General features: G+C 53.7%; 2 protein-coding genes across 18 annotated transcripts; both read left to right on the forward strand.

Moving 5' to 3' along the window:
• The first annotated feature begins 52 nt into the window (after nucleotides 1–52).
• Nucleotides 53–13,133, forward strand: RASIP1 (Ras interacting protein 1). Its single transcript, XM_032613735.1, has 12 exons — nucleotides 53–280; nucleotides 517–657; nucleotides 1,254–1,933; nucleotides 3,468–3,823; nucleotides 6,919–7,572; nucleotides 8,278–8,315; nucleotides 8,552–8,703; nucleotides 8,822–8,925; nucleotides 10,337–10,580; nucleotides 10,786–10,958; nucleotides 11,999–12,146; nucleotides 12,719–13,133. Exons 2-12 carry the CDS (start codon nucleotides 521–523, stop codon nucleotides 12,916–12,918), a joined length of 2,886 nt encoding a protein of 961 aa, XP_032469626.1. The 5' UTR covers nucleotides 53–280; nucleotides 517–520; the 3' UTR covers nucleotides 12,919–13,133.
• An 878-nt stretch (nucleotides 13,134–14,011) lies between these two features.
• MAMSTR (MEF2 activating motif and SAP domain containing transcriptional regulator) lies at nucleotides 14,012–26,349 on the forward strand. 17 transcript variants are annotated; one of them, XR_004346946.1, is made up of 12 exons: nucleotides 14,018–14,104; nucleotides 14,656–14,739; nucleotides 15,875–15,913; nucleotides 16,516–16,649; nucleotides 16,828–17,012; nucleotides 17,344–17,446; nucleotides 17,662–17,856; nucleotides 18,144–18,344; nucleotides 18,423–18,477; nucleotides 18,698–19,501; nucleotides 20,839–20,976; nucleotides 23,122–26,349. XR_004346946.1 is itself a non-coding variant. In XM_032613373.1 (12 exons), exons 2-11 carry the CDS (start codon nucleotides 14,682–14,684, stop codon nucleotides 20,927–20,929), a joined length of 1,341 nt encoding a protein of 446 aa, XP_032469264.1. In that variant the 5' UTR covers nucleotides 14,018–14,104; nucleotides 14,656–14,681; the 3' UTR covers nucleotides 20,930–20,976; nucleotides 25,654–26,349. The 17 variants fall into 17 exon arrangements, 8 of the variants coding, with proteins under 8 accessions (XP_032469269.1, XP_032469264.1, XP_032469266.1 ...); XR_004346947.1 differs by having other exon boundaries at nucleotides 25,654–26,349; XM_032613373.1 differs by having other exon boundaries at nucleotides 18,698–18,977; nucleotides 25,654–26,349.
• The last annotated feature ends 745 nt before the right edge of the window (nucleotides 26,350–27,094 follow it).

The following is a 27,094-nucleotide window of genomic DNA, read 5'->3' on the forward strand; positions in this document are numbered from 1 at the left end:
GTCCTGTGGGTCCTGGAAGGGGCCAACTGGCTGCGATGTAATTCCAGAATCAAGGAGTGGGGCCGGGCCAGCCTTCCCCAGGTCTCCTCCCCCAGGCCCGGTCCCCTCACAGGACGCCCCCTCCCCGCTCTTCCTGCCGGTTTCCTCTTGCCTTTTCCTGTCCCCCACCCAGTGCTGGGAGCTGGGGCAGAGGCAAAGGCTGATCAGGAGCAGCGGGGTCAGGAACTAACCAGGGCAAGCGGAGCCAGGGCCCCCGGGTGCTGCCGGGACCCGAAGCAGGGTAAGAGCTGGGGACCCAGGAGTCCAGCACCCTCCTCCCTCAGACCCAGGAGTCAGTCCCCAGCCACCCGCCATCCCAGCAACCAGCAATCCGGGCTCCCATCCCCTCCTCCGCCCAGATTCTGGAGGCTGGGTCCCAGACCCCTCCTCCCTCTGACTCAGGAGTCCAGGTCCCCCTTCACCCCATCCCTACCTCTCAAGGCCTCAGGAGCCGGGGCTTTACCCACCCTCCCTTAGGGCCATGCTATCTGGTGAGCGGAAGGAGGGCGGAAGCCCCCGTTTTGGGAAGCTCCATCTCCCGGTGGGCCTGTGGATCAATTCTCCCAGGAAGCAACTGGCCAAGCTGGGTCGACGCTGGCCCAGCGCTGTCTCTGTCAAGTGAGTGCCCACCTCCTCACGGCTCCTGCCCCTGCCCCACCTGCCTCCCATCTGTCCCTGTTTATGACCCAGTCCCTGCACTGGGTAATGCCAGGGAACCGGAAAGAGTTGGCTCCAGTTCCTGTCCTGAATGGGCAAGTGAGATGGCAGGCGGTAGGGGACAGTGGGCCCCAGTGATATAGAGTCCGGTGAGGGATAGCGCTGGGCCTGGAGATGGGTTTAGGCCAGTGGACACGGGGATAGGGACACAGTAGGAGTAGCGGTTTGGTTCACCTTCCTCCTGTCCCTGCTCACCTCTTGGAATTTCCTTCTGTGGGACTCGCCTTTATTTATTTATTTTCTCTCCTTCGCTCTCTCTTTGCCTCTGGCCTCTGCCCACGCCACCCCCCATCTCTATACACCCCGCGTCTCTCGTCCTTCTGTGGGTGTTTGTCCCCCACTATCTCTGGGTGTCTGTCCCTCCCTTTCTGGGTCTCTGTTCCTCCCCGCCCCCCCACTCTGGGTCTCTGCCCACCTCTCTCTCTACCCCCTACCCCCGTCTCTGCATGTCTTTCTGGTTCTCTCTCCCGTGTCTCTGCTCGCCGGTGGGCTCCCAGGTCTTCGTCTTCGGACACGGGGAGCCGCAGCAGCGAGCCACTGCCCCCGCCGCCGCCGCACGTGGAGCTGCGGCGAGTGGGCGCGGTCAAGGCGGCCGGGGGAGCCTCAGGGAGCCGCGCCAAGCGCATCTCTCAGCTCTTTCGGGGCTCGGGGACCACGGGGTCCGGTGGCGCGGGAGCCCCCGGGACTCCGGGGGCCGCGCAGCGCTGGGCCAGCGAGAAGAAGCTGCCGGAGCTGGCGGCGGGCGTGGCCCCCGAGCCGCCACTGGCCGCCCGCGCCACGGCGCCCCCGGGGGTCCTTAAAATCTTCGGCGCCGGGTTGGCTTCGGGCGCCAACTACAAGAGCGTGCTGGCCACGGCGCGCTCCACGGCGCGCGAGCTGGTGGCCGAGGCGCTGGAGCGCTACGGTCTGGCCGGCAGCCCCGGCAGCGGCCCCGGCGAGAGCAGCTGCGTGGACGCCTTCGCGCTGTGCGACGCGCTGGGCCGGCCCGCGGCGGGCGCCATTGGCAGCGGCGAGTGGCGGGCGGAGCACCTGCGAGTTCTGGGCGACTCGGAGCGCCCACTGCTGGTGCAGGAGCTTTGGCGGGCGCGGCCCGGCTGGGCGCGGCGTTTCGAGCTCCGCGGCCGCGAGGAGGCGCGCCGCCTGGAGCAGGAGGCCTTCGGAGCGGCAGACGGCGACGGTGAGCTGGGGGTGGCTGGGGCGGGGAAGCCGGATTCTGGGGGCGGGGCCTGAGGAGGGAATGGGTGGGGCTTGGGGCGGAGCCATGGTGGGCGGGGCCTGAGGGACTGTTGGGACAGGATGGCGGGCGCCGGGGGAGGGGTCCGCGGGACGGGGACTGCGCGGGACCTATAGCCCTGGGTCTAGGGGAAGGCGGAGGTGGGGCAGGACCTAGGTCAGCCAGATGGCCTAGGCCCGAGGACTTTTCTCTTGGGATAGGTGCAGAGTTGATGGGCGGGGCCTGCGATGCTGGGGCGGGGCCTCGGAATGGAGTAATAGGAAGGCAGAGATATTGCGCGGGGCAGATGAATGGTCCTGATGACAGATGGCCTCTCAGTAGTAGGCTGAATTGGCTCGTGAGGGGCAGGGCCTATGTGGATGGAAGCTAGAAGGGGGACGCGCTTGGAAGGTGAAGAAATGGGCTATTAGATCAGGGCCTAAGAAAGGGCGGAGCTTCAGAAGGGTGGGCCTTGGACCAGGTGACCTTAGGCTGGGTTGGCTGCAAAGCCTGAGTGGGGGCTTGAGGGTGGTGCACCGGAAATGAAGCGGTATTTGTATTGGCCAACGACCAGGCTACTTGGGGGCCTAGTATTTGAGAAGGCCCGGCCTGGAACAGGAGGTGCACCTGTGATGAAATAACAAAGGAGGGGGCACAGTCTGGCAGGGGTGGGGCTGGGTTCACAAAGATAGTGTCTGCTCAGGGAGCCTTCTCACAGCTTTTCTGTTCCCGAGTCTCCCTTTGAGAGATAGAGTGGTGTAGCAGTTACATTCATGGGCTTTCTTCGCCGGTTAAACCCAGCAAAATCCTAGGCGAAGATTCAATGATATAATGCATATAAAGGGTTTTAGCACAGGGCTTGGCACATAGTAGTTGCTAAATAAAGAATGGCAATTATAACCATCATTGTCTTTTTTTCTTTTCCTTTTTTTTTTTTTTTTCCAAAAAGCATTCACTGAACACCTTCTGTGGGCCACACATTATTTAGGGCCCTGGGGGAATACAGTGGGGACATTGACAAGTTCCCGCCCTTCTAGATTTCACAGCCCAGTGAGAAAAACATCAGTTCACTCATTCAGCTCATTTCCCACTGGGCACCTACTAGATGCCAGGGCTGTGTGTGACAAAGTTCGGAGTGCCAGTGGTGCCCTTCTCTGCTTCGACTTGGAATGTCAGGGAAGGGTGTTCAAGAGGAGGTGGTTTCTGCTTTCCTTGGCGCAGTATCTTCTCTGTTCTTCGTGAACAGTTCTAGTGCCTAGAACAGTGCCTGGCACATAGTAGGGGCTCAAAAAATATTAACTGAAAGAATGAATGAATTTATGAGCTGAAATTACAAGATGGGTAGGAGTCAAGCAGGAAGTGTGTTCCAGGCACAGGGAACAGCATATGCAAAAACCTAAATGTGGGAAGCAGCCTCACCTCTTTGCAGCCGATTGTCTCTTTAGAATCTCTAGCTCTTTCCAGTCTCTGTCTCATCTTTCTCCATCTCTCTCGGCAGGCACGGGCGCCCCCTCGTGGCGGCCACAGAAGAACCGCTCCCGCGCGGCGTCAGGTGGGGCGGCGCTGGCCAGTCCTGGCCCGGGGTCGGGGTCAGGGCCCTCGGCTGGGTCCGGGGGCAAGGAGCGCTCGGAAAACCTGTCCTTGCGGCGCAGCGTATCGGAGCTCAGTCTGCAGGGTCGGAGGCGGCGGCAGCAGGAGCGCAGGCAGCAGGCACTTAGCATGGCCCCAGGGGCAGCCGATGCCCAAATTGGACCTGTAGACCCCGGCGACTTCGATCAATTGACCCAGTGCCTCATCCAGGCCCCCAGCAACCGCCCCTACTTCCTGCTGCTGCAGGGCTACCAGGACGCCCAGGTAAGCGCAACCTGTCCTAACGAGAGAGACCTATACCCCACCCTTCGGTTGAATGGGCGGCAAAACTACAACTCCCAGAATCCCGTGGGTCGCGTTAGTCTCAGGTATGTTGGAAGGTATGGTCTCAGCCAGGTTCCAGAGTAGGAGATAATATCAGAGAAGAGAATGGGAGTGGTGGAGATAGATGTCGGAGAAGGAGTTCACTGGAGGGGCAAGTAGGCGATGATTCATTTCTTTCAAAGTTGGGAGAAAGCAGTGTCTTCCTCCAGGGAGAATGGGAGAGCCCCCTTTATTTTATATTTTATTTTATTTTATTTTCCCGCGCTGTGCGACTTGCGGGATCTCAGTTCCCCGACCAGGGATTGAACCCGGGCCACAGCAGTGAAAGCCCGGTATTCTAACCACTAGTCCATGCCCAGCCGTAACTCCTGGGAGAGCCTATTTTAGAAAGATCTTCTTGGAGGCCTCTTTTTCTTGAGGGAGAGTAATGGAAGAGTATCTTCTGGGGAGGGAGATAATTTGATTGACGCCTGGAATCTTGTTCGGGGTAAGCCTATGTTGTCTTAGGAGGAGTGGATTGAATCGTTTTTTTAAAAATATTTATTTAATTAATTTATTTTTATTTTTGGCGGTCTTGGGTCTTAGTTGCGGCATGCGGGATCTTTTGTTGCGGGCGCGGACTCTTCGTTGTGGTGCAAGGGCTTCTCTCTAGTTGTGTCGCGCGAGCTCCGTACTTTGCAGCACGCAGGCTTAGTTGCTCCGCGGCATGTGGGGTCTTAGTTCCCCGACCAGGGATCGAACCCGAGTCCCCTGCATTGGAAGGCGGATTCTTTACCACTGGACCACCAGGGAAGTCCCTAAATCATTTTTTAAAGTTGATGATTTACTTTGGAACGATTGTGAACATTGTTGATGGGTACAGGTGGTAGTGATACTATTTTACATATATGAGTGGCAATAGGAGAACTTGTTTGAGTGTTGGGGAACAAGAGAAAGAAAGGATTAGTGGTTGGGGGCCAGTGGTAAGTTATTTCATTAAAGAAATGTAATGTGTTATTGGAAATATTCGTGTGTGTGTGTGTGTGTGTGTGTGTGTGTGTGTGTGTGTATGATAATTAGGAGAATCATTCTTATGGTTTTGTCCACCTTTGGGTTAACAATGGTACAGCCAAGCTCAACAGGTACAGTTGGAATCAATGGGAAAGCCCACTCTGGAAGGTGGTGGAGTTTACTGAACAGTTCCATTTTTACTCTCAGAGAGGGATCCATCTGGGTTAGGTCACTTGGCTGTGTATATGGGTGAGAGGTTAAAACTATTCAAAGAACTTGCATTGGAGGAATTCATTCTTCCTTGTTGGGGCAACAGGACAGGGAAAGTTCATTGTAGGAAGGGGTTTGTATATATTATAACAGCCCATTCCTCCAGACAAGGTTGGTGAATAGGAGGCTCTATTTAGGAAAGGTGGTCAAATTGGAAGGATCTATTCTGGGAATATAAGAAAGTACGTTATGGGAAGAGAGGGAAACATTGGAAACATCCATTCTTTCAGATGGGACTCATGAGAAATTTCTTTGTAAGAGGCTTCATTGGAAGTGTCCGTTCCTTGGGAACAGGAGTAAGAGTTTAATCTCTTGTAGAGAGGAATTTCTTTGCATTCATCTATTCATGGGTGTCTGTAATGTGAGAGTTCATGTGAGGTGCAGTGGAAGAATCCCTTCTTGGGTTAAGGAACAGGAGAGCCCATTGTAAAAAGGGGGTTTGGGTATTCAGGATCATTCCATTCCTCCAGACAGGGATGAAAAATAGGAGATTCTACCTTCAGAAGGTGATCAGAAATATGGAAAGATCCATATTTCTCAAGAGGCAAATGAACCAATACATTGTAGTAAGGAAATTTAGAAATGTGCATTCATGGGGTGGAGGCAGTGGGAGAGAGTTCAGTGTAGGGGGGGGGGACTTATGGATATCAGGATGACTGTTTTCTCAGACATGAATGGGGAACAGAAGTGTCTACTTTAGGAAGGGGGTCAGACAGAGTGCTTCCATTTTTATAGGATGCAGATGGGAGAGTCATTTTTAGGAAGGGGTCTTCTGGAATGCACCTCTTCATCTGGTGGATGAAATGGGACACTCCATTATAAGAAGAGGGTCTCTTTGAAAACATCTATTTATAAGATGGGGTTACTAGAAGTGCCACTGTATGGAGATCTCCTTGGAGACGTCCTTTTTGGGGATGGGAATATTGAGAGCATCCATTGATGGGAGGGAGAGTGTCTTTGGAATCCTCCATCCTGGGAGTGGGGGGAATAGGTGAGTCCATTGTAGAATTACGGCTCCTTGGAAGTAAATTCATGGGGTGGGAAAAAATGAGAGTCCATTACAGAAAGTGGGTCTCCTTGGAAGTGTACATTCATGGGGAAGAGATAATGGAAGAAACCTTTGTTCAAAGGGGAAGTCTCTTTAAAGGCATCCTTGCTTTGGGAATATTGAGAGAAACTATTATTGGAAGGGGAAATGTCTTTGAAAGCCTCCATCACAGGGGTGGAATGATGGGCAAGTGGGGACTGGGGTAGGGAAATGGGAGAGTTCCTAGGAGAAAGAAGGTTTCCTTGGGAAGGTCCATTCTTAGAGGGTGAGGGTAGTGGGACAGTCCATTTTAGTAATGGAGATGTGGTGTCCTTGGAAGCACCCATTCTTTGGGCTGGATGTTATGGGAGAATCCACTGTAGGAAGGGATTGGCTTGAAGGAGTCCATTCAGAGGAGGTGAGAAGATGGGAGAATCCATTGGAAAAAGATCTCCCGGGAAGCATCCATTCTTTGAGGGAGGGAAATGGTAGAGCCCATGTCAAGAAAGGGGTTTCCTCGTATCCAGTCTTCAGGATGGATGTTATGGGACAGTTCACCATAGGAAGTGCCTTTGAAGAGTCCACTCATGGGAGGTCGGAGGTAATTGGTGAGTCCTTTGGGATCCCAGGAGATCTCCTTGGAAGTGCTCATTCAAGGGATCTGGTCAACTGTGGGTAAGGGATTTCCTCAGAAGCATCCAGTCCTCGTGGAGTGGTGTCCTTTAGTGCATCTTCACTTTCCCTCCAGGACTTCGTGGTGTATGTGATGACTCGGGAGCAGCACGTGTTCGGCCGGGGTGGGAACTCCTCGGCCCGCGGTGGGTCCCCAGCCCCGTATGTAGACACCTTTCTCAACGCCCCGGACATCCTGCCGCGTCACTGCACAGTGCGCGCAGGTCCTGAGCCCCCGGCGATGGTGCGCCCATCCCGGGGAGCCCCGGTCACGCACAATGGGTGCCTCCTGCTGCGGGAGACCGAGCTGCATCCGGGCGACCTGCTGGGGCTTGGTGAGCACTTCCTGTTCATGTACAAGGACCCCCGCGCTGGGGGCGCGGGGCCAGCGAGGCCTCCGTGGCTGCCCGCACGCCCCGGGGCCACACCGCCGGGCCCCGGCTGGGCTTTCTCTTGCCGCCTGTGTGGCCGTGGCCTGCAGGAGCGTGGTGAGGCACTGGCGGCCTACCTGGACGGCCGCGAGCCCGTGCTGCGCTTTCGGCCGCGCGAGGAAGAGGCGCTGCTGGGTGAGATCGTGCGTGCCGCGGCCGCCGGCGCCGGGGACCTGCCGCCCCTGGGGCCCGCCACGCTGCTGGCGCTGTGTGTGCAGCACTCAGCTCGGGAGCTGGAGCTGGGCCACCTGCCGCGCCTGCTGGGCCGCCTGGCCCGTCTCATCAAGGAGGCTGTCTGGGTGAGCACTGCCAACCTGCGTCCAGTCCCATCTGCGCCCCAAGTCCTTTCCCGAGCCTCCTCTAGCCACCTCCAACCTTAGTTCCGTAGTTGGGCAGGACAAAACTACATCTCCCAGGATACCTCAGGAGGGGGCTTGGGCTATTAAGTAAGGGGCCCCAAGGGATGCTGGGAGTTGTGGATTAATCCACAGTGCTTTAAGAGAAGACAGTACAGTAGTACCTATCTTTGCAGCCGGGGGATATTGGAAGAAACCATCCTGGGAGATGGGGTAGGGGAAGAGATCCCTGAAGGTTGGAGCCGTAGTGGGCGAGACCATTCTTGGAGGCGAGTGAGAACAAACCCACTGGACCAGCAGATGGATCTGCCAGGGAGAAGCCATTCAGAGTTGGGGGTGGGGGAGGCGGGGAAAGTTCCATCCTATTGAGCTGGGGCCTAGTAAGAGGAAAGGTTTAGGAGGTTTTTTTTGAATAGGGGGAAACTCCATTTGAGCAGAAGTAGACCTAAAGGGAGACAGACCACCCTTAATCATAGGTGTGTGTGTTTTAAACTGTAAGAAGAGGATTGACTATTCTGAAGCTTGAGAATCAGAGTCCATTTGAAAATTGGGGAGAGTCTCTTGTCAAAAAGGAAAACTCAGGGCATTAACTCATAGACCTCTCTTCCTCGTCCACCTCACCTTAATTCTGATCTTACTGTTCCACAGGAAAAGATTAAGGAAATTGGAGACCGTCAGCCAGAAAAGTAAGAGAAACTCTGGGGAGAACGGTCTAGAGTGATGTGGGGGTCAGCATTCGCAGCCAGTTCTGTGTTCACATTTCCATGCATGTTTTAGTGCAAGCTTCTTTGGGACTCAACTGTTCTAGTTGTGAAATGAGGGTTGGACTCTGACCCCAGTTAGACCCAGATCTCGGGGCTTGGACATATTTGGCAGGGGGGGGAATTGGGCAAGGATTACAAGTCTCTTCCCCTTTTCCCAGCCACCCTGAGGGGGTTCCTGAGGTGCCCTTGACCCCTGAGGCTGTGTCTGTGGAGTTGCGGCCACTCATGCTATGGATGGCCAACACCACGGAGCTGCTGAGCTTTGTGCAGGAGAAGGTGCTAGAGATGGAGAAGGAGGCCGACCAGGAGGGTGAGCTCTGACCCAGGCCCATGCTTGTCCAAGCCTCCTGCCGTTGCCTGCACCTGGGGACCTGGGCTTCTGCCTGGCAGCCTCTGGTTCTCCCTCTCACTCCTATGCCTGTCCTCAGACCCACAGCTCTGCAATGACTTGGAATTGTGTGACGAGGCTATGGCCCTCCTGGATGAGGTCATCATGTGTACCTTCCAGCAGTCTGTCTACTACCTCACCAAGGTTGGCCTTGATCCCTGCTTCCTGTTTGGTATAGCATCACTTCCTGTTTGAACTACATCACATGAACTACATCTGGTGTCACTTCTTATTTGACCTAGCAACATTTCCTGCTTCTGACATCACTTCCCATGTCCCAGCCCCTCCCCCACCTCGCACTTTGCTGTTCTGGTACCAGTTCCTGTTTGAGCTTACATCACTTCCTGCCTTCCTGACTTCTCTTCCTGTCTCTGCAACTATCCCCTCCTCATAGGCTGACTTCACTGCCTGGTTATATCACTGTTACCACTTTCTCAAGCTACTGTTTTCTAAGTCCACTGTTAAGTCACTGATAAGTTACATAGATAGATAGATAGATGGATAGATAAATATAGATCAAATAATACTAGGCACTGTCATTTAAGTTAAACCTCTTTATTCAGGCCTCACTTTCTGTGTTTGCTGGCCTCACTTCCTATAGCTTTGAATTCATTCCCTTTTCTGAGCCACAAGCCTTTTTCTCCCTGGAGTGCCCATCCTGTAGGGCCTGCTTCCTGCCGCAGTCCCCCGCCACCACTCTTTTTTTTTTTTTTTTAATATTTATTTATTTGGTTGTGCTGGGCCTTAGTTGCGGCAGGTGGGCTCCTTAGTTTTGGCATGTGAACTCTTAGTTGCAGCACACATGTGGGATCTAGTTCCCTGACCAGGGATTGAACCTGGGCCCCCTGCATTGGGAGCATGGAGTCTTATCCACTGTGCCACCAGGGAAGTCCCACCACCCGCACTCTTGAACTTAATATTGCTTCTTGGAATTCTCAGGGTTTCTGTCTTATGTTGGGCCTCATTCCTTATCTGTAGAATGAAAGGGGATATTTTGGGACAGGTAGTCTCTATGTTCCTTGAGCAGCCTTGATTTGTGAAGCCCTTTCCTCCTAGGCTTCACTTCCTGTACATCCCTGCCAAGTGTGGTTTTATTTCTTCTTTGGCTCTGACCTCATTTCCTGTCCTTGGCCTGATCTCACTTTCCACTGGCTACCTGCCACCCCACTCCCACTTCCTGACTCTCCATTCTTTTCCTTTCCTTCGGGAATTCTGGATAAATAATTCTTTGATTGAAGGGAGCCTCTTTTTTCAATGTCCTTTGTCCTCCTTGAGCTGTCTCTGTTGAGAACTACATCAGAGGTGGTCTTAAAATACCCAAGACACTTCTGGAAAGCCTTTCTTAAACTTGAAGTATCCCAGGCCTGATGAATGCTAGGAACCTATCTGGAAAGTAGGATTTTGCTCATGGAGACCTTTGGGATGTTGAAGGTAGAATGGACTACAATTCCCAGAAGCCTTTGGTGGCGCTCCCCAGTACCTTCATACTCTACTACCCTGAAGCTTCCAGGGAGTTGTAGTCCGATCCCTTGTTTGCATCTCTGTGTCTCCTCAGACTCTGTATTCAACGCTGCCTGCTCTCCTGGATAGTAACCCTTTCACAGCTGGGGCAGAGCTGCCGGGGCCTGGAGCCGAGCTGGGGGCCATGCCTCCAGGGTTGAGACCTACCCTGGGCGTGTTTCAAGCTGCCCTGGAACTGACCAGCCAGTGCGAGCTGCACCCAGACCTTGTGTCTCAGACTTTCGGCTACTTGTTCTTCTTCTCCAATGCATCCCTTCTCAACTCGCTGATGGAACGAGGTGAGGGTTGGTCTGGAAAGGGTCCAGGAAGCAGAGACAGGAGCCACTGAGACCTGCATCAGTTAAGACACATCAGAGGCTCAGGCCTCATCTTTAGGGACTATGGAGAGGAAGCTCCAGATCCCAAGCTGAAGAATAGGAAAGGTCTGGGAGGCAGGAGGGCAGAGTCCGTGCACCCATTGCTTCTCACACCCTTCCCCCACAGGTCAAGGCCGACCTTTCTATCAATGGTCCCGAGCTGTCCAAATCCGAACCAACCTGGACCTTGTCTTGGACTGGCTGCAGGGGGCTGGGCTGGGTGACATTGCCACTGAGTTCTTCCGGAAACTCTCCATAGCTGTGAACCTGCTCTGTGTGCCTCGCACCTCCCTGCTCAAGGTGACTCCTGACCCCTGACCTCTGAGTCCCCAATCCCACTCATCCATCCTCTGTATTCAGCTTACCCTTGGGTCTCCCCTTGGGCTCCATGTTATCCCCAGTCCCACTTCAGACACCATGGGTGAGGCATCAGCAGCTAGAAGGAAGCCAGCCACATAAATGTCCAAGTTTGGCTGCATTTGAATCCCAGTTGGACTTATTAATAATAGTTTCCAGGGTCCCCTCCCTCAGACATGCTGATTCAGGAAGTCTGGTATGGGACCAAGGAATGTGACGTTTAAAACATTCATTGAACATAAACCACATGCCAGATACTGTGTTTAGCCCTTCTCACTGAATGCTGACTAAGCCTCGTGAAGTAGGTTATTAATTGACAATTTTGTTCAGACAAAGAAACTGAGAATCAGGCAGGCTAGGTCACTTGATTTCATTTATTTACTTTTATTTATCAAACTTTTACAGAGCATTTAATAAGCACCAGTCAGAGTTCTGTGTACTTTACAGTCTTGCCATATTAAATCGTCCTAACAACGCTGTTAGGTAGTTCCTGTTCTCCCCCAATTTACAGGTGAGGAAACTGAGGCACAGGGTTTGCGAGAAGGTAATGAGTAGCCTGGGACTTTTGAACCCAGGCAATCTGGGTTGAGTTTCTTGTTTTAACTACAGTGATGATTCTGTTGCCTAGATCTAGGTTAGGTACAGAAATTTTCAGTTACAAAAGGTAGCCACAGTAGAATAATGAACACCTATGCACACAGTAACATAAACTAATGGTCAGTTTTGTTTCTTCTCCACCCCTGCCTACTCCTACCTACTCATGTATTCCAAAGCAAATCACATTTTTCTTTTTTAAAGCTGAGAGTATGCCCTTTCCCACTATCACTTTGGTGACAACCACGTCTCACAGTACCTGGAAGACATTGCACAGACATCACTGTCTACCCACTACATCCATGCCCTCTTCTATGGAGGGCCTTCCACTTAGGATTTCTCAGCTGCCCCATAATGACCGTGGATTTTTCACCTCATCTTCCCACCAGGCTTCATGGAGCAGCCTACGAACTGACCACCCCACGCTGACCCCTGCTCAGCTCCACCATCTGCTCAGCCACTACCAGCTGGGTCCTGGCCGCGGGCCTCCACCTGCCTGGGATCCTCCCCCTGCAGAGCGAGATGCTGTGGACACAGGTGAGGAGAAATAGGGACGGAGGCATTGGGGCTGTCAGCTTTCTTCTGTCCTCAGGACCTAGGGATCCATAGCCCCAACTCCTTCCTCCTGGTCCAAGATTCTGGACCCCTATCCCTCTCCTGCCCCGGGATCTAAGTGCTGGATCCCAGGATACAGTATTCTCCCCCAGGATACAGGAGTTCAAGCCCCCAGCTCCTTATTCTTTTCGCAGCGGTTCAGGTCCCCAGCCTCTTTCCCCCTCTTTCCCTCTTTCCTCCTCACCTAGGGGGCCGAGTTCCAGGCCCCTCCACTCTAAGGAATCTGTACAACGAAGTTCCCAGTCCTTCCTCCCTAATGGACCCAAGAACCCAACTATATCGCCCGTTTCCCAGGCAACGGTGGCCTTTCATAGTCTGAACTACAGCTCCCATGATGCTTGGGGACTCCCAAGAGTCGCGTTTGAGGGGACCCTGCTCCAGTAGTTGCCGGGGTTTTTTTCCTTTCTTCGGGCGTGACGCAGTCTCGGCTATCCCCGACACTGCTGCCTCACGCCCATTTTCAGAATTTAACTCCGACTTCTTCGGTCTCATAGGGGACATCTTCGAAAGTTTCTCCTCCCATCCTCCCCTCATCCTGCCCTTGGGCAGCTCGCGCCTCAGCCTCACCGGTCCGGTGACGGACGACGCCCTGCACCGTGAACTGCGCAGGCTCCGCCGCCTCCTCTGGGATCTTGAGCAGCAGGAACTGCCGGCCAATCACCGCCACGGACCTCCTGTGGCCACGCCTCCTTGAAAACCAATAGCAAACGAGCGCGCGAACCTTGAAAATTCATCGGCCTCTCTAGAGTCTAGAGCCGGTCTGAGCGCAGAGCTTTCTGGGAGTTGTAGTTTTTCCCCGCGTGGAATGCTGGGAGTTTGAGTTTTGGGGTAGTAGAGGATGGGACCGTGGGAAGATGGGTTTGGGAATTTGAGTGCCAGGAACAATAAAGGTATCTGTGGTATTGGCAATGCCTCTATTGTTAAGACTCGGGAGCGGTAGTGATGATTTTCTGTGGAATAAGGCATCAGGGCCCTTGCCTGGAGCATTGGGCTCCTGCCGAATCCTCCGTGATATTTATAGCCACGGCCTCAGCTTGCCCTCTTGCATGTAATCCAATCCAGGAGCACTGTGGCCTCCCACGCACCTCAGGACAGAGCCCTAAACTTGTTCTGCCAAAGATCACGCCCTCAGTCCTGCCAGTGGGAAATAACCAGCGCTCCCTTCGACCTTACATAGCCCATACCCCAGCCTCCTCCCTCAGACCCAGGAGTCTGGGTTCCCAAGCCCCTTCTGGACCTTTCTGCCTGTCGGGCACACTGATAAGTCTCAACGTTTCTTGTCCCTGTTCTGGAATCCCTCTTCCCTCACATCCGAAAGTATGGGCCCGCAACCCACTCCTCCCTCGGGCCCAGGAGTCCAAGCCTCTGCCTCTTTTTCTTCAAACGCAGGAATTCAGGTCTCCAGCCCCCTCCTGCCTCACACCCAGGAGTTCGGGGCTCCAGTTTGAACTTTTCCCTCCCCTGAATCCGACTCTGGCTGCTGCGTCAGGGAAAAAGTAAGCGACAGGTGGCACCTGCCTATAGGGACGGGGCACGACCACCTGCCGCTGCTGCTCACCCTGAGCCCCTCTCCTGGCACCTGCTTCTGTCAGTCCTCCCGCCGCTGCCCCTTTCGACCCCGCAGCCCCAGGACGTGGAGGAGGAGCGAGCCGGGAACCCCGACTTCCGCCCCGCCCCAGGCCCTCCCAGTCCGTGCTCCCGCCCCTTCTCGTGATGCCAGGAGGGGCTCCTGTCTCCCCCCGCCCCTCTCCATCGCTCCCGACACGCCCCCAAAAGGGGGGTACGAGGCGGTCCCAGGCTGGTAGGGCGGAACCTGCCGCCTCCAGCTTTGACTGTGGGACTCAACCCGCTCCAGAGCACAGCTGAGCCGAGCCCACCTGGTGAGAAGCCCCTGGGGTGGGGGGTGGGAGGGGAATCCGCCTTAACTCTTCTGTCACCTCTCTGATCCTAGTCCCTTCCCCACAGACAGTGGCGGCTGACACCCACCCACGCCCTTCTCAAGTGCAGGTGGCAGAGACCCTTCCATTCCCCAGGGACCTATCGGGTCCCCTTTCCCCTCTTGATCAAGGCTGTTGGATTCTAGGCCCCTTAGAGTATTGAGCTCCTTCCCTTCACCCCCTTTTCCTCCCTCTCCTTTCATAGACCCGGGATCCAGGCCACCAGTGCCCTCCTTCTTAGGACCCAGGAGTCCCAGATCTGAGGTCCTTCCTCCCCCAGACTCCAGGAGTTGGGTCCCTCATCGCGTCCTCCCTCACACCCAGGAGTCTGGGTACCCAGCCCCCTCCTCCCCCAGGATCCAGAAGTTATGGCCCAAGGCCGCTCCCATCTCTAAGTTCCTCAGGCCCTTTCCCTGCTGCGTTCACATGCAAGGGACGCCACCTGACCTCCACTCTGACCCTGCCTCCTGTGGGGGGCCTGCTCTCCCCGCCAGTCCAGGTGCCCATCCCAGCCTTGGCAATGACCCTGGCGGCTTCCTCCCAGCGCTCCCAAATCATTCGCTCCAAGTTCCGATCTGGTGAGAGTCTTCTCTCTGTGCACGTAGGGAAGGGAGTCTGGGAGTCCGCACGGCGGGGTGACATGGGAGGGGGGTGGTGACACATGCCAAAGGCATGTGTTTTCTGTGCAAGAGATTATTTATGTAAAGGAGGCCCCAGCAAAGGGGTGGAGTTGTGGTTGACAGTGAGTGTGCAAATGGCTGGTGCAATGCTCACGTGAATAGTGGGGAATGGGCGGCTAGGGGTGGGTGTGCAGAGGGCCAGGTACTGCAAAGGAACAGGGGCTTAAATTGACACCTGTGCAAATCGGAGGAGCACCCAGTGTGGAACTGTGGGCAAGGGGACAATGAGCTCTCAAGCCTTGAAAGCGGCAAAGGTTGCATTTCAGGTCCCAGCGCAGGTGAAAAGTGTGCAAGTGGATACAGCTGGAGGTAAAGTCCTGAGTAGACAGAGCGTACTTGAGTGTGCAAATGAGTCTGCTTCTGTGGTTGGGTGGGTGCGAAGACACCAGTAACCAAAGAGCAAGGAATGTGCAAAAGAGTGCATGTGTACAAAGAAATGTGCAAAGAGAGATCCTTGCTCCACAACTGGGGGGCAAATTCTGAATGCGTTAACGTGGCTCGGTGTGTGCCGAGATAGTGAGCCTAGGATGAAGAGTGGCAAAGGGTACCAGTGCACAGAAGTGCTGTAGATGCAAAAATAGAGGCCAGGGAAGTGCGTGTTTGAAGGTGGGTGTGCAAAGGGGGAGACTGAGGGGAGGCCCAGAGGTAGTGCAGAAGGGAGTGGGCGTGTGCAAAACGGGGTGCGGGTATGAAAGGGGGCGAGGTACAAACACTAAGATGGTGATTGGGCGGAGGATGGGGTGGGCATCGGGTGACGAAGGGGGCAGGTGGAGGAGTTGGGGGCAGGGCTGCCTCCTGCCTGCACCGCTGCCTGGCTCCTGGCCCCAGAACGGCTCTGGCCTTCGGCGCTGTGCTGGCAGGGAACAAGCAGGAGGCCCTGGAAGGGAGCAGGCTGCCCGCCCACCCGCCTGCACGGGGTGTGTAAGGGGGCTGGGCACACGTGTCCCGCCAACAACTGCAGCTCACACTCGCCTGCCAGGCCAGGCTCTTGGACACTCCCTTCCCGCCTTTCTCCTCCCACCTTCCTCCACAGTCCTCCAGCTTCGGATCCACAGACGCTATCAGGACACAAGTAAGTGTGGGCCCTGAAAGGGAGGGGATGGCGGCCCTACTCCCTTGGGGCACCCTGGAGTGCAGCTGCCACACATCTTGTTTCGGTTCCCGAGCCTCAGCCCCTATGCCCCAGGGTACATTGCAATCCCATCCTGCCCTTCCTCAGGACCCAGGAGTACAGATCCCTGGCTGCCCCACCCCTAGGAGCTTTTCTTCCTGCTCTTGGGCTTTTCCCACTCCAATGAAATGCATGGATCCAGATCCTGTTTCTTTGGAGAAGACAGGCATCCCACACCCCACACTTGGCACACATACAAATCTCAGGATGTGGCTTTCAGCTTCTTTCTCCCCAAGAACCAGGAGTGCTGGTCCCACCCCTGTCCCAGCAAAACCCCAGGAATCTGTGATCCTCAGCTACCACACCCCTCGGTGACTGAGGAGAAGATTCCTGCCTTCCTTCAGAATGTAAAATTCTGGGTCCCTAGCACTTCTGCCCTTAGATACAGGAGTCCAGACAACCAGCTCCCGCCACTTGGGTTTCACTCCCTGGCTCTGTCCTCTTGCACCCGGGGGGCTGGGGCCTCTCAGGGTCCTTTGCTGCCTCTCCATTCTCGGATCCAGATCCATGGATCTCAGCCGCAGACCCGGCTCTGGCTCCGGCCCCAGCCTCACCCTCGAGCCCAGCGTCTTTCCTCTTCAGCCCTGGGGTCCTTCTCCCTGAGCCAAAACACTACCCTTGGCGGTCCCTGAAGAAGGTGAGTCTCGACCAGAGTGAAGGGAAGTCCCCCTGAGAGTCTAGCCTTGGTCCTCCTTACTGCTGCCCATTTTGCTCCTCTCTGATGGAGACAAGCCGACCCCATACTTTTCATGGGGCTCTGGGGCAGGAAAGTGGGAATGGAGCAGAAGCGTTTGACATCATACCTGCTTTTTCAGGAGTCTCCCAAGATCTCCCAACATTGGAGGGAGCCCAAGCCCAAGAAGAACTTGACATACCACCAGTACATGCCCCCAGAGCCGAGACAAGGGTCCAGGGCAGACCCCCAGGCTGAAGGGTCGGCCTTGAGTCCCCCTGGACCACCTGCATGGGAATGGACAAACTCACAGCAGCCACCTCCTAGGTATGACCCCTGTTTTTGTTCTCTGGGAAGTTCAGGCCCCCAGCTCCCTCCTCCCCCAGGACGCAAGAGTCCAAATCCCCGGCCCCTCTTCCTTCAGTTCCCAGAAATCCTGACCTCATCCCCGAGAGCCTGAGCCACCTCCTCCCCACCCCCGCCCCCTGCCGCGGTTCCTCTTCTCTCAGGCACCGGAACTAGCCTCCTCTGTTCTCGCGGAGCTTCAGAACTCAGGTCCCTTGCTTTCCTGCATCTTCATGAGCCCGTCTTTGAGGACTCCAAAATGCCTTTTCTCTCTGCTCCTTCTGACCTGTTTTCCCTTCACAACTCTCGCCAGGATGAAGCTCAGTCCCCTCACTCCCTCCCCACCAGGAGTCCCCAGCCCCTCGCCCTCTCCACACAAATTGGAACTTCAGACTCTCAAACTGGAGGAGCTGACGGTGAGTTTGGGGAGTAGCTTCCCAGGCTGGCCCTCTCGCTCAGTGGGGACCCAGAAGTCTAACCTTGCAGCCTCTGCTCCATTGGAGATCCAGGACCTAGAGTCCCCAGTCCCTCCTCTCTCGGTTTCCAAATGTCCAGCTCCAACCCCCCCCCCTCCCCGCCACCTGCGCCCCGGAGCCCGCCTAGCACGGCCTCTTTCCGCCTCCCTCCCTAGGTCTCAGAGCTCCGGCAGCAGCTGCGCCTGCGGGGCCTCCCAGTGTCTGGGACCAAGTCGATGCTCCTGGAGCGCATGCGCGGCGGCGCCCCGCCCCGCGAGCGGCCGAAGCCGCGGCGCGAGGAAGGTCCGGCGGGTGCTCCCTGGCCTCGCTTCAGGCGCAAGGCTTTGGGAGCCGCTGGGAGGCCGGGCTCGGTGAGAGCGGGACTACGCGCGTGGACCAATGAGGAGAAGACAAAGCGGGACGGGGCGGGAAGTCGAGAAAAGAATAGCCAATAAAGTGTGTGGGGCGCGGTTAAGAGCAAAGCGGGAGGATCTTAAGGGAAGGGAAGCCAATGAAAGAATAGGGGGCGAAGCCGAAGGGAGCCATGGATGAGTGAGGGCCTGGGCCGGGACCAGGAGGTGGAGCCACAGGTAGCGAGTGGATAGGGTTGCTCCGAGTGGGCACGGCTTATAGGAACTCGCCCTCTTCGCCGTTCTAGTTGAAGACGAGTCGAACGTCTCACTCGCTGCCCGCTCCACGTGCCGCGGAAACCCTTGTGACGGCTCCGGCTCCGGCTCCGGCTCCGGCTGCATCGACGGCTCAGGCTCCAGCTCCAGCTCCAGTACCGATCCCTTCAGCAGCAGCCTCGACAGCCCTGACACTGGAGGAGGAGCTGCAGGAAGCGATCCGCAGAGCGCAGGTGAGAGGGAGCGGGCCTAGGGTCTCAGTCAGGATCAGGCTGGAGTCCCAGGTTCACGCCAGTTCTGCCCGTCCACAGTTGCTTCCGAACCGGGGCATCAATGACATCCTGGAGGATCAGGTGGAGCCTGAGGGTAAGAGCCGAAGTCCTAGATTTGGGGGGAAAGGGGGCCGAGGTTCTGGGCTTCTGTGTTCGCGGGAGGAATAGGTTGGTGTCTGGACTCCTGAGGTGTCTGGACTCCTGAGTCCTAGGGAGGAATGCGCTGGGGGCCTAGACTCCTGGAAAGGACGAATAGGGAGCTGGGGTCCGGATCCCTGCCTTCCTAAGCTCACACTTCATTCCTTCCCCTACAGACATGCTGCCCCCCATCCCCCTGGACTTCCCCGGCTCCTTCGACTTGCTGTCCCCCTCCCCGGACTCTGAAGGCCTCTCATCTGTCTTCTCTTCCTCGCTCCCATCCCCCACGAACTCCCCGTCCCCCTCTCCCAGGGGCCCCACCGACTCCTTGGATTGGCTGGAGGCTCTGAGTGGGGGTCCCCCACTGGGCTGTGGCCCCCCAGCCCCCAGCATTTTCTCTGCTGACTTATCTGATTCCAGTGGCACCAGGCTGTGGGACCTGCTGGAGGATCCGTGGTGATGGATTTTGGGATTTCCAGGGACTGTGAACTGGTGGGGGTGGAGAGGCCACAGAGATAGACTCCCTGAGGGAGGGGTTGGAACAACCAGCAGAATCCCTCCCACCACAGACACAAAATCAGAGACAACTCTCATGCCCACCTGGCCCCTGTACTGCTGCTGACATGCCAACCTCCTGGCTTCTGCCTGACCTCCATGTGATCCCCTCCATGGTTGTGTGGTTGGGGGCAAAGAGGTTTCATTTGCTGCTGACCAGGGCAAAACAAGCTGCTTGCTGCTTCCCTCAGAGAACTCATGGATGTTTTTGTTCCCACTTTCATTCCCCCATCCCACTGACTAGATGGATGCCTGTTGCTGGGGAGTCTGGAAGGTGGTCTGTGCTTTTTGGATGCAGGAGAGGGACAGGGAAGAGTAGGGAGAGAGAATAGTCTGCCAGACCCTTAGCTTCTGATTGGAGATGAGGAAAATCAGATGTGTCACATCTGGGGTCAGATTCTCTCGGAAGCAGAGTCTGAGACAAGGTTTGTGTATCCATGAATTGGGAAAGAAATGCTCCCAGGAGAAACCAATGAAGGAATAGATGAAACAGGACAGCAATGGGGGAGAAGACTAGCTAGAGTGTGATTTCAGGTGAAGTCCCAGCATTAGCCTGATCCCACGGGGAGCTTTACAGGATAAATTAAGTGGTAGAGTCTTTCCCACCTTGAGGCAAAGGGAACTGGGCCTTTGAGGCAAAGGGAGATCCCTGTTTGGGTTTATTCTTGCTGAATAACAAACCGCCCCCAAATTTAGAGTCTTAATTACCGTCTGTGATTGTTCACAATTCCATGGATTGACTGGGCTCAGTGAGGCACCGTGTAATGTCAACTAAAGCTGCAGTCCTCTTAGGGCCCAACTGGGCTGGAATATCCCAGATGGCGCACTCAGGTGCCTCTGGCACCTTGGCAGGGATGGCTAGTAGGCTTGACCCTACTGGGCTGTGGGATATCTGGACTTCTCTCATTCTGGGTTTGGTCTCAGTGCTCTCCCTCTGCATGTGGTTCCTTTCTCCAGCAGGTAGCCGGACCCCTCACATGGTAGCTCAGGGCCCCCCAAAGTGAGCATTCCTAGGGGAGGAAGCAAAAACATCCAGTATCTTAAAGACTAAGCTTGGAACTGGCACAACGTCACTTCCACCACATTTTATTGGTTAGTGCGAGTTAAGGTAGCCCAGGCTGAATATGATATGGGAGAAGACTACACAAATGTATGAATGCCGGGGGCGTGGTCATTGGGCACTGTCTTTGGAGACCTGCCACTATACCCCTCTAGGCAGTCATGGGCCATAGGTCACAAGAAGCGGGCAGGATATAAACTCCAGGCACCTCAAGCTCAAGGGCAGTCTTGGGAACAAGGTTGCAGGGTAAGCCCTTAGCAGCAAACTATTTTAAAATATAGGTTTATTATCATTCAGGTATGGTGAGGCCAATAGATCAGGAGACAATTGCCATTGAAAAGATAGTTTGTTATTTTCACAGATCCCAAAGGAAGGGGGCATGCCAAGCTCTGCAGGGCACCAGGGTCAGTCAGGAGTTAGAGGGGAAGAGGAGAGACTTGGACAAGAGTCTTTACTGTGGTTTCCTTGGGAAGGAACAGATGAGGCAGGGTAAGCTTAGGATTGTCTAGTTTGAATAATTTCAGCAGGCTCTGGGGTGTAAGAGTTGTCCCCAGTTGCCTGGAACTTGGCCCTGGGGTGACTAGGCAGATGAATAGTGACCTGAAGTATAGAATGCCATAAAGGAAGTGGTTGGGGGTATGGGCTCTGGGTTGGTTGCTTTGCATGTGAAAGGCATACTTACATGTCCTTTATTACCTCTAGGAATTGGCTAGCCCTGGGAGGGGCAGTCCCTCCAATGTCAGCAAGGCCCCAGATGTCAAAGCACCAGAAATACAGAAATAAAAAGCCATGATTAATGCATAAAGCACACAGAAGCCGGGTGTTGGGTGCACAGAACTGGTAAGAGGAATCTGAGGGGACCTGGGCAGGCTGCCAACAGTGTCCACTACAGGTGGGAATGTACAGTGGATTAGTTATGTGTTACAGGACCTAGAACCAGTGACTTCCCCTGGCTTGCTGTCATGTCAGTTTCCTTATTTGTACCTACAGCCAAGTGTGGCTGAGAGAGTTCACTGAGAATGTCCATGAACTGGACCTGGCATGTGACATGTGATGATAAACATTAATCACCATTATTAGCTGCTGATCAACAATTCTAGTGCCTCGAAGTGTGTAAACTCTGGTGAACATTGAGGATCCAAGATAAAAATGGAAGGGAACCAATGCTCGTTACCATGAGGCAAAGGGAATCTTTGATGTCTTCCAAACCAATCAGGTAGAATTTGTCCACCTTACTTTCCAGATGAATTAATTAAAGATCAGAGAAGGGGAGCGACCTGCTCAGTGTCACACAGACAGGAGGTGTTGGAGTAGGGTTTTTGGTTTTTTTTTTTTTGCGGTACGCGGGCCTCTCACTGTTGTGGCCTCTCCCGTTGCGGAGCACAGGCTCCGGACGCGCAGGCTCAGCGGCCATGGCTCACGGGCCCAGCCGCTCCGCGGCATGTGGGATCTTCCCAGACCGGGGCACAAACCCGTGTCCCCTGCATTGGCAGGTGGACTCTCAACCACTGCGCCACCAGGGAAGCCCCTGGAGTAGGGTTTTAAATCAGATTAATATGTCTACAGCCTGTACCCTCAGGGTTGAAAAATCAAAGAACCTCAATCTCTGCTCTGGTGAAGCTCAGACATTTGCAAAGAGAGTCCCAAGGCAGGGTGATAGGTATTTTCATGGCAAAGGTACAAGGAATAGGAGGGGCGTGACTCCTAGAAAGTGACCAGAAGCTGCAGGGGAATGGGACAGGGTGGTCAGATAAAATATTTTCGCCAAGACTCAAAGGGTGAGGAGAAGCTGGTCAGAGGAACCTCTTGGAAGACAGCATCCTTGTAGAGGGAGAACATGCAAAGGCTTGAAGGTGTGAAGGGCGCTGCCACCTGGGGAAACTTGTGAGGTCGGGGTTCCTGGAATAAAAGGTAGGTGTTGGTGCTGTGGCAGAATTCAGGGCTGAAGAGGTGGGTGGCGGCTGAGTCCTACAGGACCCTTCACATCAGGATGAAAATTGCTGGGAAAAGGGTACAGTCAGCCCTGGAAAGATCAGAAGGGGTCTGGCAGGTCTTCCTCTGTCTCTCTTTCCCTTCTGACACTTCTATGCCTATACCCCTATATCAGTCTGTTCCCATCTCTGCCTGCCTCTGTGTCTTCACTCTGTCCCCATCTCTCCTGTGTTCAGAGGAGGGCGGCCTTGGGCTGAGAGCCTGTGGGCCCTGTGTGCAGTCTCAAAGAGAGTCAGGTCTAGGGGTGGCTAAGGAATTCTCTGGAAGGTGGAGATTTGAACGACAGACCCAGGATTGCGAGGAATGTGCAGGTTTGAGTCCAGAGTCTGAGGGACGGGCTTGGGTCCTGCATTCTCCATGGCCTGTCCCTCAGCCCTCTTCCAGACATGTCAGCTACTTCCTCCTGCCCCTGAGGCAAGGACTGGGCCTCCCCCAAGGGGATGGGGAAAAATGAGGGCTGGACCTATGGGGGAGCTGGGGGGAGGCTGAGGTCAGATGGGGACCCCTCCCCCCACCATGCTGCCATCCCACGATCTCAATGGAAGCATGAAAAACACCAAGAATATATTTGACAAATTACCAATTTATTTTATAGACGTATTCCCCAGAAAGATACATTCATATTCATTGGGTAGACTGGAGAAGAATATATTTTGCTTTTCTCCCCCTTCTCCTTCCCTCTGCTTCTCTTCTCTCCCCCCCAACCCCATTTCTCCCTCCCTCCCTTCGTATCTCTTTCTCCCTCCTTTCTCTGTTACCACATAGCTAACTGGCTGCTTCCAATCACTGACTTCTATTCTATTCTGCCTTTTACCTCTACGTTATTATTATTATTATTATTTTCATTATTATTTGGCCTCGCAGTTTGTGGGATCTTAGTTCCCCAACGAGGGATTGAACCTGGGCCCTCAGCAATGAAAGCATGGGGTCCTAACCACTGGACTGCCAGGGAATTCCCATCGTCCACCTCCTTTTTTCTTTCTGCTTCACCAGAGATGACCACCCCCCAGCTCCCAACTCCACCAACCACCTGAGATCCTCGTCATCATCGAGCACAGCCTCTTAGGGACCTGTGGGAGAATTTCTCTGGGAAGCACACCCAGGAGAGCTTGACACAGAAGCAGGTGCCATGGTGGTTGAGGGTCATCTCTGGGGCCAGATTCACCTATGTGGACTTATCTCTCCATCACTAGCTGCCTGGCCTAGGGCAAGCCATTTAACCTCTCTGTGCCTCAGTTTCTTCATTCATATAATAGGAACAAGGGCAATAGTACTTTGTGTGGGTGGTGTGAGGAATAAATGAGTTAACCTGTGTAAGGTGCTTAGAACAATGCCTGGCGTATACTAAGTGCTCATTAAGTGTCAGTGACTGTCACCGCCCCACAGGATTGATTTGATTTCCACTCCTCTGCCAAATGGCTGTGTCCCCCCACGTGACCACCGTGTGTGTACGAGGGTTGCCCTGCCCTTGGTGTTGTCCAGCTATCTCATTTTCAGTCTGTCCACTGTTACCTCTTGTTTCTGTCAAATCTTGTTTATCCCTGATGGTGGATGATGGGGACTCCCATACCTCAGACAGCCTGGTGATGAAGACCTCAGAGCCAGGGCAGGGGGGAGTTAGATGGCTGAACTGGGAGGAAAAGAGGGAAATGGGAATTGTGAACATTTATTCTCTGGAAGACAGGCTCTTTCCTTCCCTTGGGCAAACTGCTTCAGTGCCAAACCTTCATTCAGACTTTGAACCCAGCCCCTCCCTATCTGGGGATCCTAGACAAGTCGCTCTTCTCTCTGACCTCATAGATGACCAGGTTCCTAGGTATTTTCCCAAGAGAAGTGAAAACATGTTTGCATAAAGACTTGTACACAAATGTTGATAACAGCATCATTCATTATAGCTCTAAACCGGGGAGAGCCCAAATGTCCATCAGATGGTGAACAGATAAGCACCCCATGGGACACCCACACAGTGCAATTCTACTCAGCAGTGAAAGGGTGGTGAATGGTCGATACCTGCAAGGTTATGAATGAATCTCAGAAACATGATGCTAAGCGAAAGAAGTCAAACACAAAACACTAAACATGGAACGATTCTTTATGATTCTAGAAAAGGCAAAACTAAAGTGACCAGGAGGTGTAACCAAGCAGGACCCTATGGAGCCTTCCCGGAACAGATCCCCCTACGTCCTCCACATACCTCTTGTCTGTAGAAACACTTTAGCCTCCTAGGCCTTCCCCGAGTTACAAAGAATAAATTTTATCTGAGAGGTGAGATATGCAGAAGCAAAGGAAAAACAGTCTAGCAAGACAAAATAATAATAGTTTAGCCATTAAACAAAGTCAAGGACCTTTAGTTCCTCCTCAAGGGCTATAGATAATATTCTGAGTCATATCCTTTGAGCTGTTTTGCAGATACTGAAACCCCCACCAGGTGGAAGAAGTTAATTGTATGCTGCCCACAAGAATGTAGACCCCAGACTGGTTGGAACCAGAAGGTTGATGATGTTGACTCCCAATTACCTCACTACCAACCAATCGGGAGAATGTCCAAGAGCTGATCACGCACCCCCACAGCCCCTCTCCCTTACCCTGTCTTTAAAAACCTTTCCCTGGGCTTCCCTGGTGACGCAGTGGTTGAGAGTCCACCTGCCGATGCAGGGGACATGGGTTCGTGCCCCGGTCCGGGAAGATCCCACATGCCGCGGAGCGGCTGGGCCCGTGAGCCATGGCCGCTGAGGCTGTGCGTCGGTAGCTTGTGCTGCGCAACGGGACCTCTCACAGCAGTGAGAGGCCCGCGTACCGCAACAACAACAAACAACAAAACACCTTTCCCTGAAATCCATCGGGTCTTTTAAGCACTTGCTGCCTGGACTCCTTGCTTGGTGCCCTGCAATAAACCCTGCACTTTCCTTCACCACAACCCGGTGTCAGTAGATTGTCTTTACTCCACGTGGGCAGGCAGACCCAAGCTAGGTTCAGTAACAGAAGCAGCTCAGTGGTTCCTTTTAGTATATTCACAGAGTGGCCCATCCAGCAGTACAATCAATATCACAGCATTTTCATCACCACAAAGAGAAACCTCATCCATACCCATTAGCAGTCACTGCCCATTTCCTCCCAAACCTCTGCTCCTCCCACTAGGCAAACAGTAATCTACTTTTTGTCTCTGTGGATTTGCCCGTTCTGGATATGTCATGAATGGAATCACATGGGGTCCATTGTGTTCAGCTTCTTTCACTCAGCCTAATGTTTCCAAGGTTCACCCATGTTTTAGCATGTACAGTATTAAAATGGAGCAGGACCCTATGGTCCTTCCCTGCCATGTCCTCTGCCTGCCTTTTGTCTGTGGAAAACCTTTAGCCAAAGAATAAATTTAATCAGAGAAGTGAGAAGATACAGAAGCAAAAAAAGCAGTCAAACAGGACAAAACAGTAATAGCTTAGTCACTAAGCAAAGTCAAGGACCTTTGGTTCCTCTTCAAGGGCTATAGATAATACTCTGAGTCATGTCCTGTGATCCATCTTGTAGATACTGAAATCCCCACCAGGTGGAAGAAGTTAACTGCATGATGACCAGCGTGTAGCCATGACATAAGCTGCCATAATTCTGAGAGTTGTCCTCAAGGAAATGGGAACAAACTGACCCTGGAACTGAAGACTAACTGTACTTAATCAAGATGATGCTGGCCAGACCACCAATGACCAATTTCAAGATGACGGTCAGAGCTGGCTGCTATTTCTGCATGGAGCCCCCTCCCTCTGTCTATAAAAGCTCTTTCCCACTGATTGTCAAGGAGGGCGAGTTGGCCTTTGGACAGAATTCCACCCTCACCCCCACCCCAGTTGCCAGCATCGAAAATAAGGCAAACTTTCTTTTCCACCAACTTTGCCTCTTTATTAGCTTTTGAGCGCTGAGCAGCCAGACCCCCACTTTTCGGTTCCAGTATTTCACTCGTTTTTCTGGCTGAATAATATGCCATTTTATGGATCCACCATATTTTGTTCATCCCTTCAGCAGGTGATGGACATTTGGGTTGTTTCCCCTTTTTGGCTATTATGAATAATGCTGCTCTCAAACGGGTGGATATTATGTATATAAATTGTATTCACTAAAGCTGGGAAATAAAGACCAAGCAGAACAAAATGGTTGTGTTTACAGACACATCCAGAGATGGTAAAAGGATAAAGAAAGGTAGAAATATGCCAGCAAAAGTGAGAATCACCATTAACTGCAGTGGAGGGAGAGAGGCTTTCTGGGTGTTTCCGTATCCTGACAGCCTCCCTGGTGTGCAGTAAAGGGTTAACTCAACAGTCTTGGGGTGCTTAAACCCTGCACATTCCAAAGAGAGGACTGACCAATGATCAGCTCCTGGGACATAACCTCTAAGCTCTTGGCTTGTCCTACCTGATAAGAGTGTCTTTGTTTACTTGGGGCCTTGGACCAAATGGTATCAGCTTAACTTCTGGAGGTACTGGAGACTGAGTAGCTGAGGTCAGTCACATGGGCATCCAGCCATGTAAAATCCTGGACACCAAGACTCATGGGAGTAAAAATCCTGGACACCAAGGCTCGTGGGAGCTTCTCTGGTTGGCAATACTTAGTATGTGTTGTCACACATCGTTGCCGGGAGACTTAAGTGCTGCTCATATGACTCCACTGGTAGGGACAACTGGAAGCTTCCACCTGGTCTCTCCTGAACTCTACCCTGTGCACCTTTTGCTGACTTTAATCTGTATCTTTTCACTGTAATAAAACACAAACATGAGTATAACGGCTTTCCTGTGAGTCCTTCCAGCAGATCATTGAACCCGAGAGCGGTCTTGGGGTCCACCGACACACCAGGTCTTAAACTGGATAGGAGTTTCTGCCGTTATTCTTTTTATTTATTTATTTATGTATTTAGGCTGCACCGGCTCTTAGTTGTGGCACGCAGGATATTCGTTGCTGCATGCAAACTCTTAGTTGCAGC

This window comes from Phocoena sinus, chromosome 19 (assembly GCF_008692025.1).
Source record: "Phocoena sinus isolate mPhoSin1 chromosome 19, mPhoSin1.pri, whole genome shotgun sequence".
In the NCBI taxonomy this organism is placed as follows: domain Eukaryota; kingdom Metazoa; phylum Chordata; class Mammalia; order Artiodactyla; family Phocoenidae; genus Phocoena; species Phocoena sinus.

Excerpts from the sequence above, each read along its gene's own strand:
- MAMSTR (XM_032613372.1), top strand. The coding sequence starts at position 15,559 with ATGGTGATTGGGCGGAGGATGGGGTGGGCATCGGGTGACGAAGGGGGC. Across the intron at positions 15,914-16,515 it reads CAGACGCTATCAGGACACAA|ATCCATGGATCTCAGCCGCA; the intron begins GTAAGTGTGGGC and ends TCTCGGATCCAG. Across the intron at positions 17,857-18,143 it reads CCGCTGGGAGGCCGGGCTCG|TTGAAGACGAGTCGAACGTC; the intron begins GTGAGAGCGGGA and ends TCGCCGTTCTAG.
- RASIP1 (XM_032613735.1), top strand. The coding sequence starts at position 521 with ATGCTATCTGGTGAGCGGAAGGAGGGCGGAAGCCCCCGTTTTGGGAAG. Across the intron at positions 8,926-10,336 it reads CTGTCTACTACCTCACCAAG|ACTCTGTATTCAACGCTGCC; the intron begins GTTGGCCTTGAT and ends GTGTCTCCTCAG. Across the intron at positions 10,581-10,785 it reads CAACTCGCTGATGGAACGAG|GTCAAGGCCGACCTTTCTAT; the intron begins GTGAGGGTTGGT and ends CTTCCCCCACAG.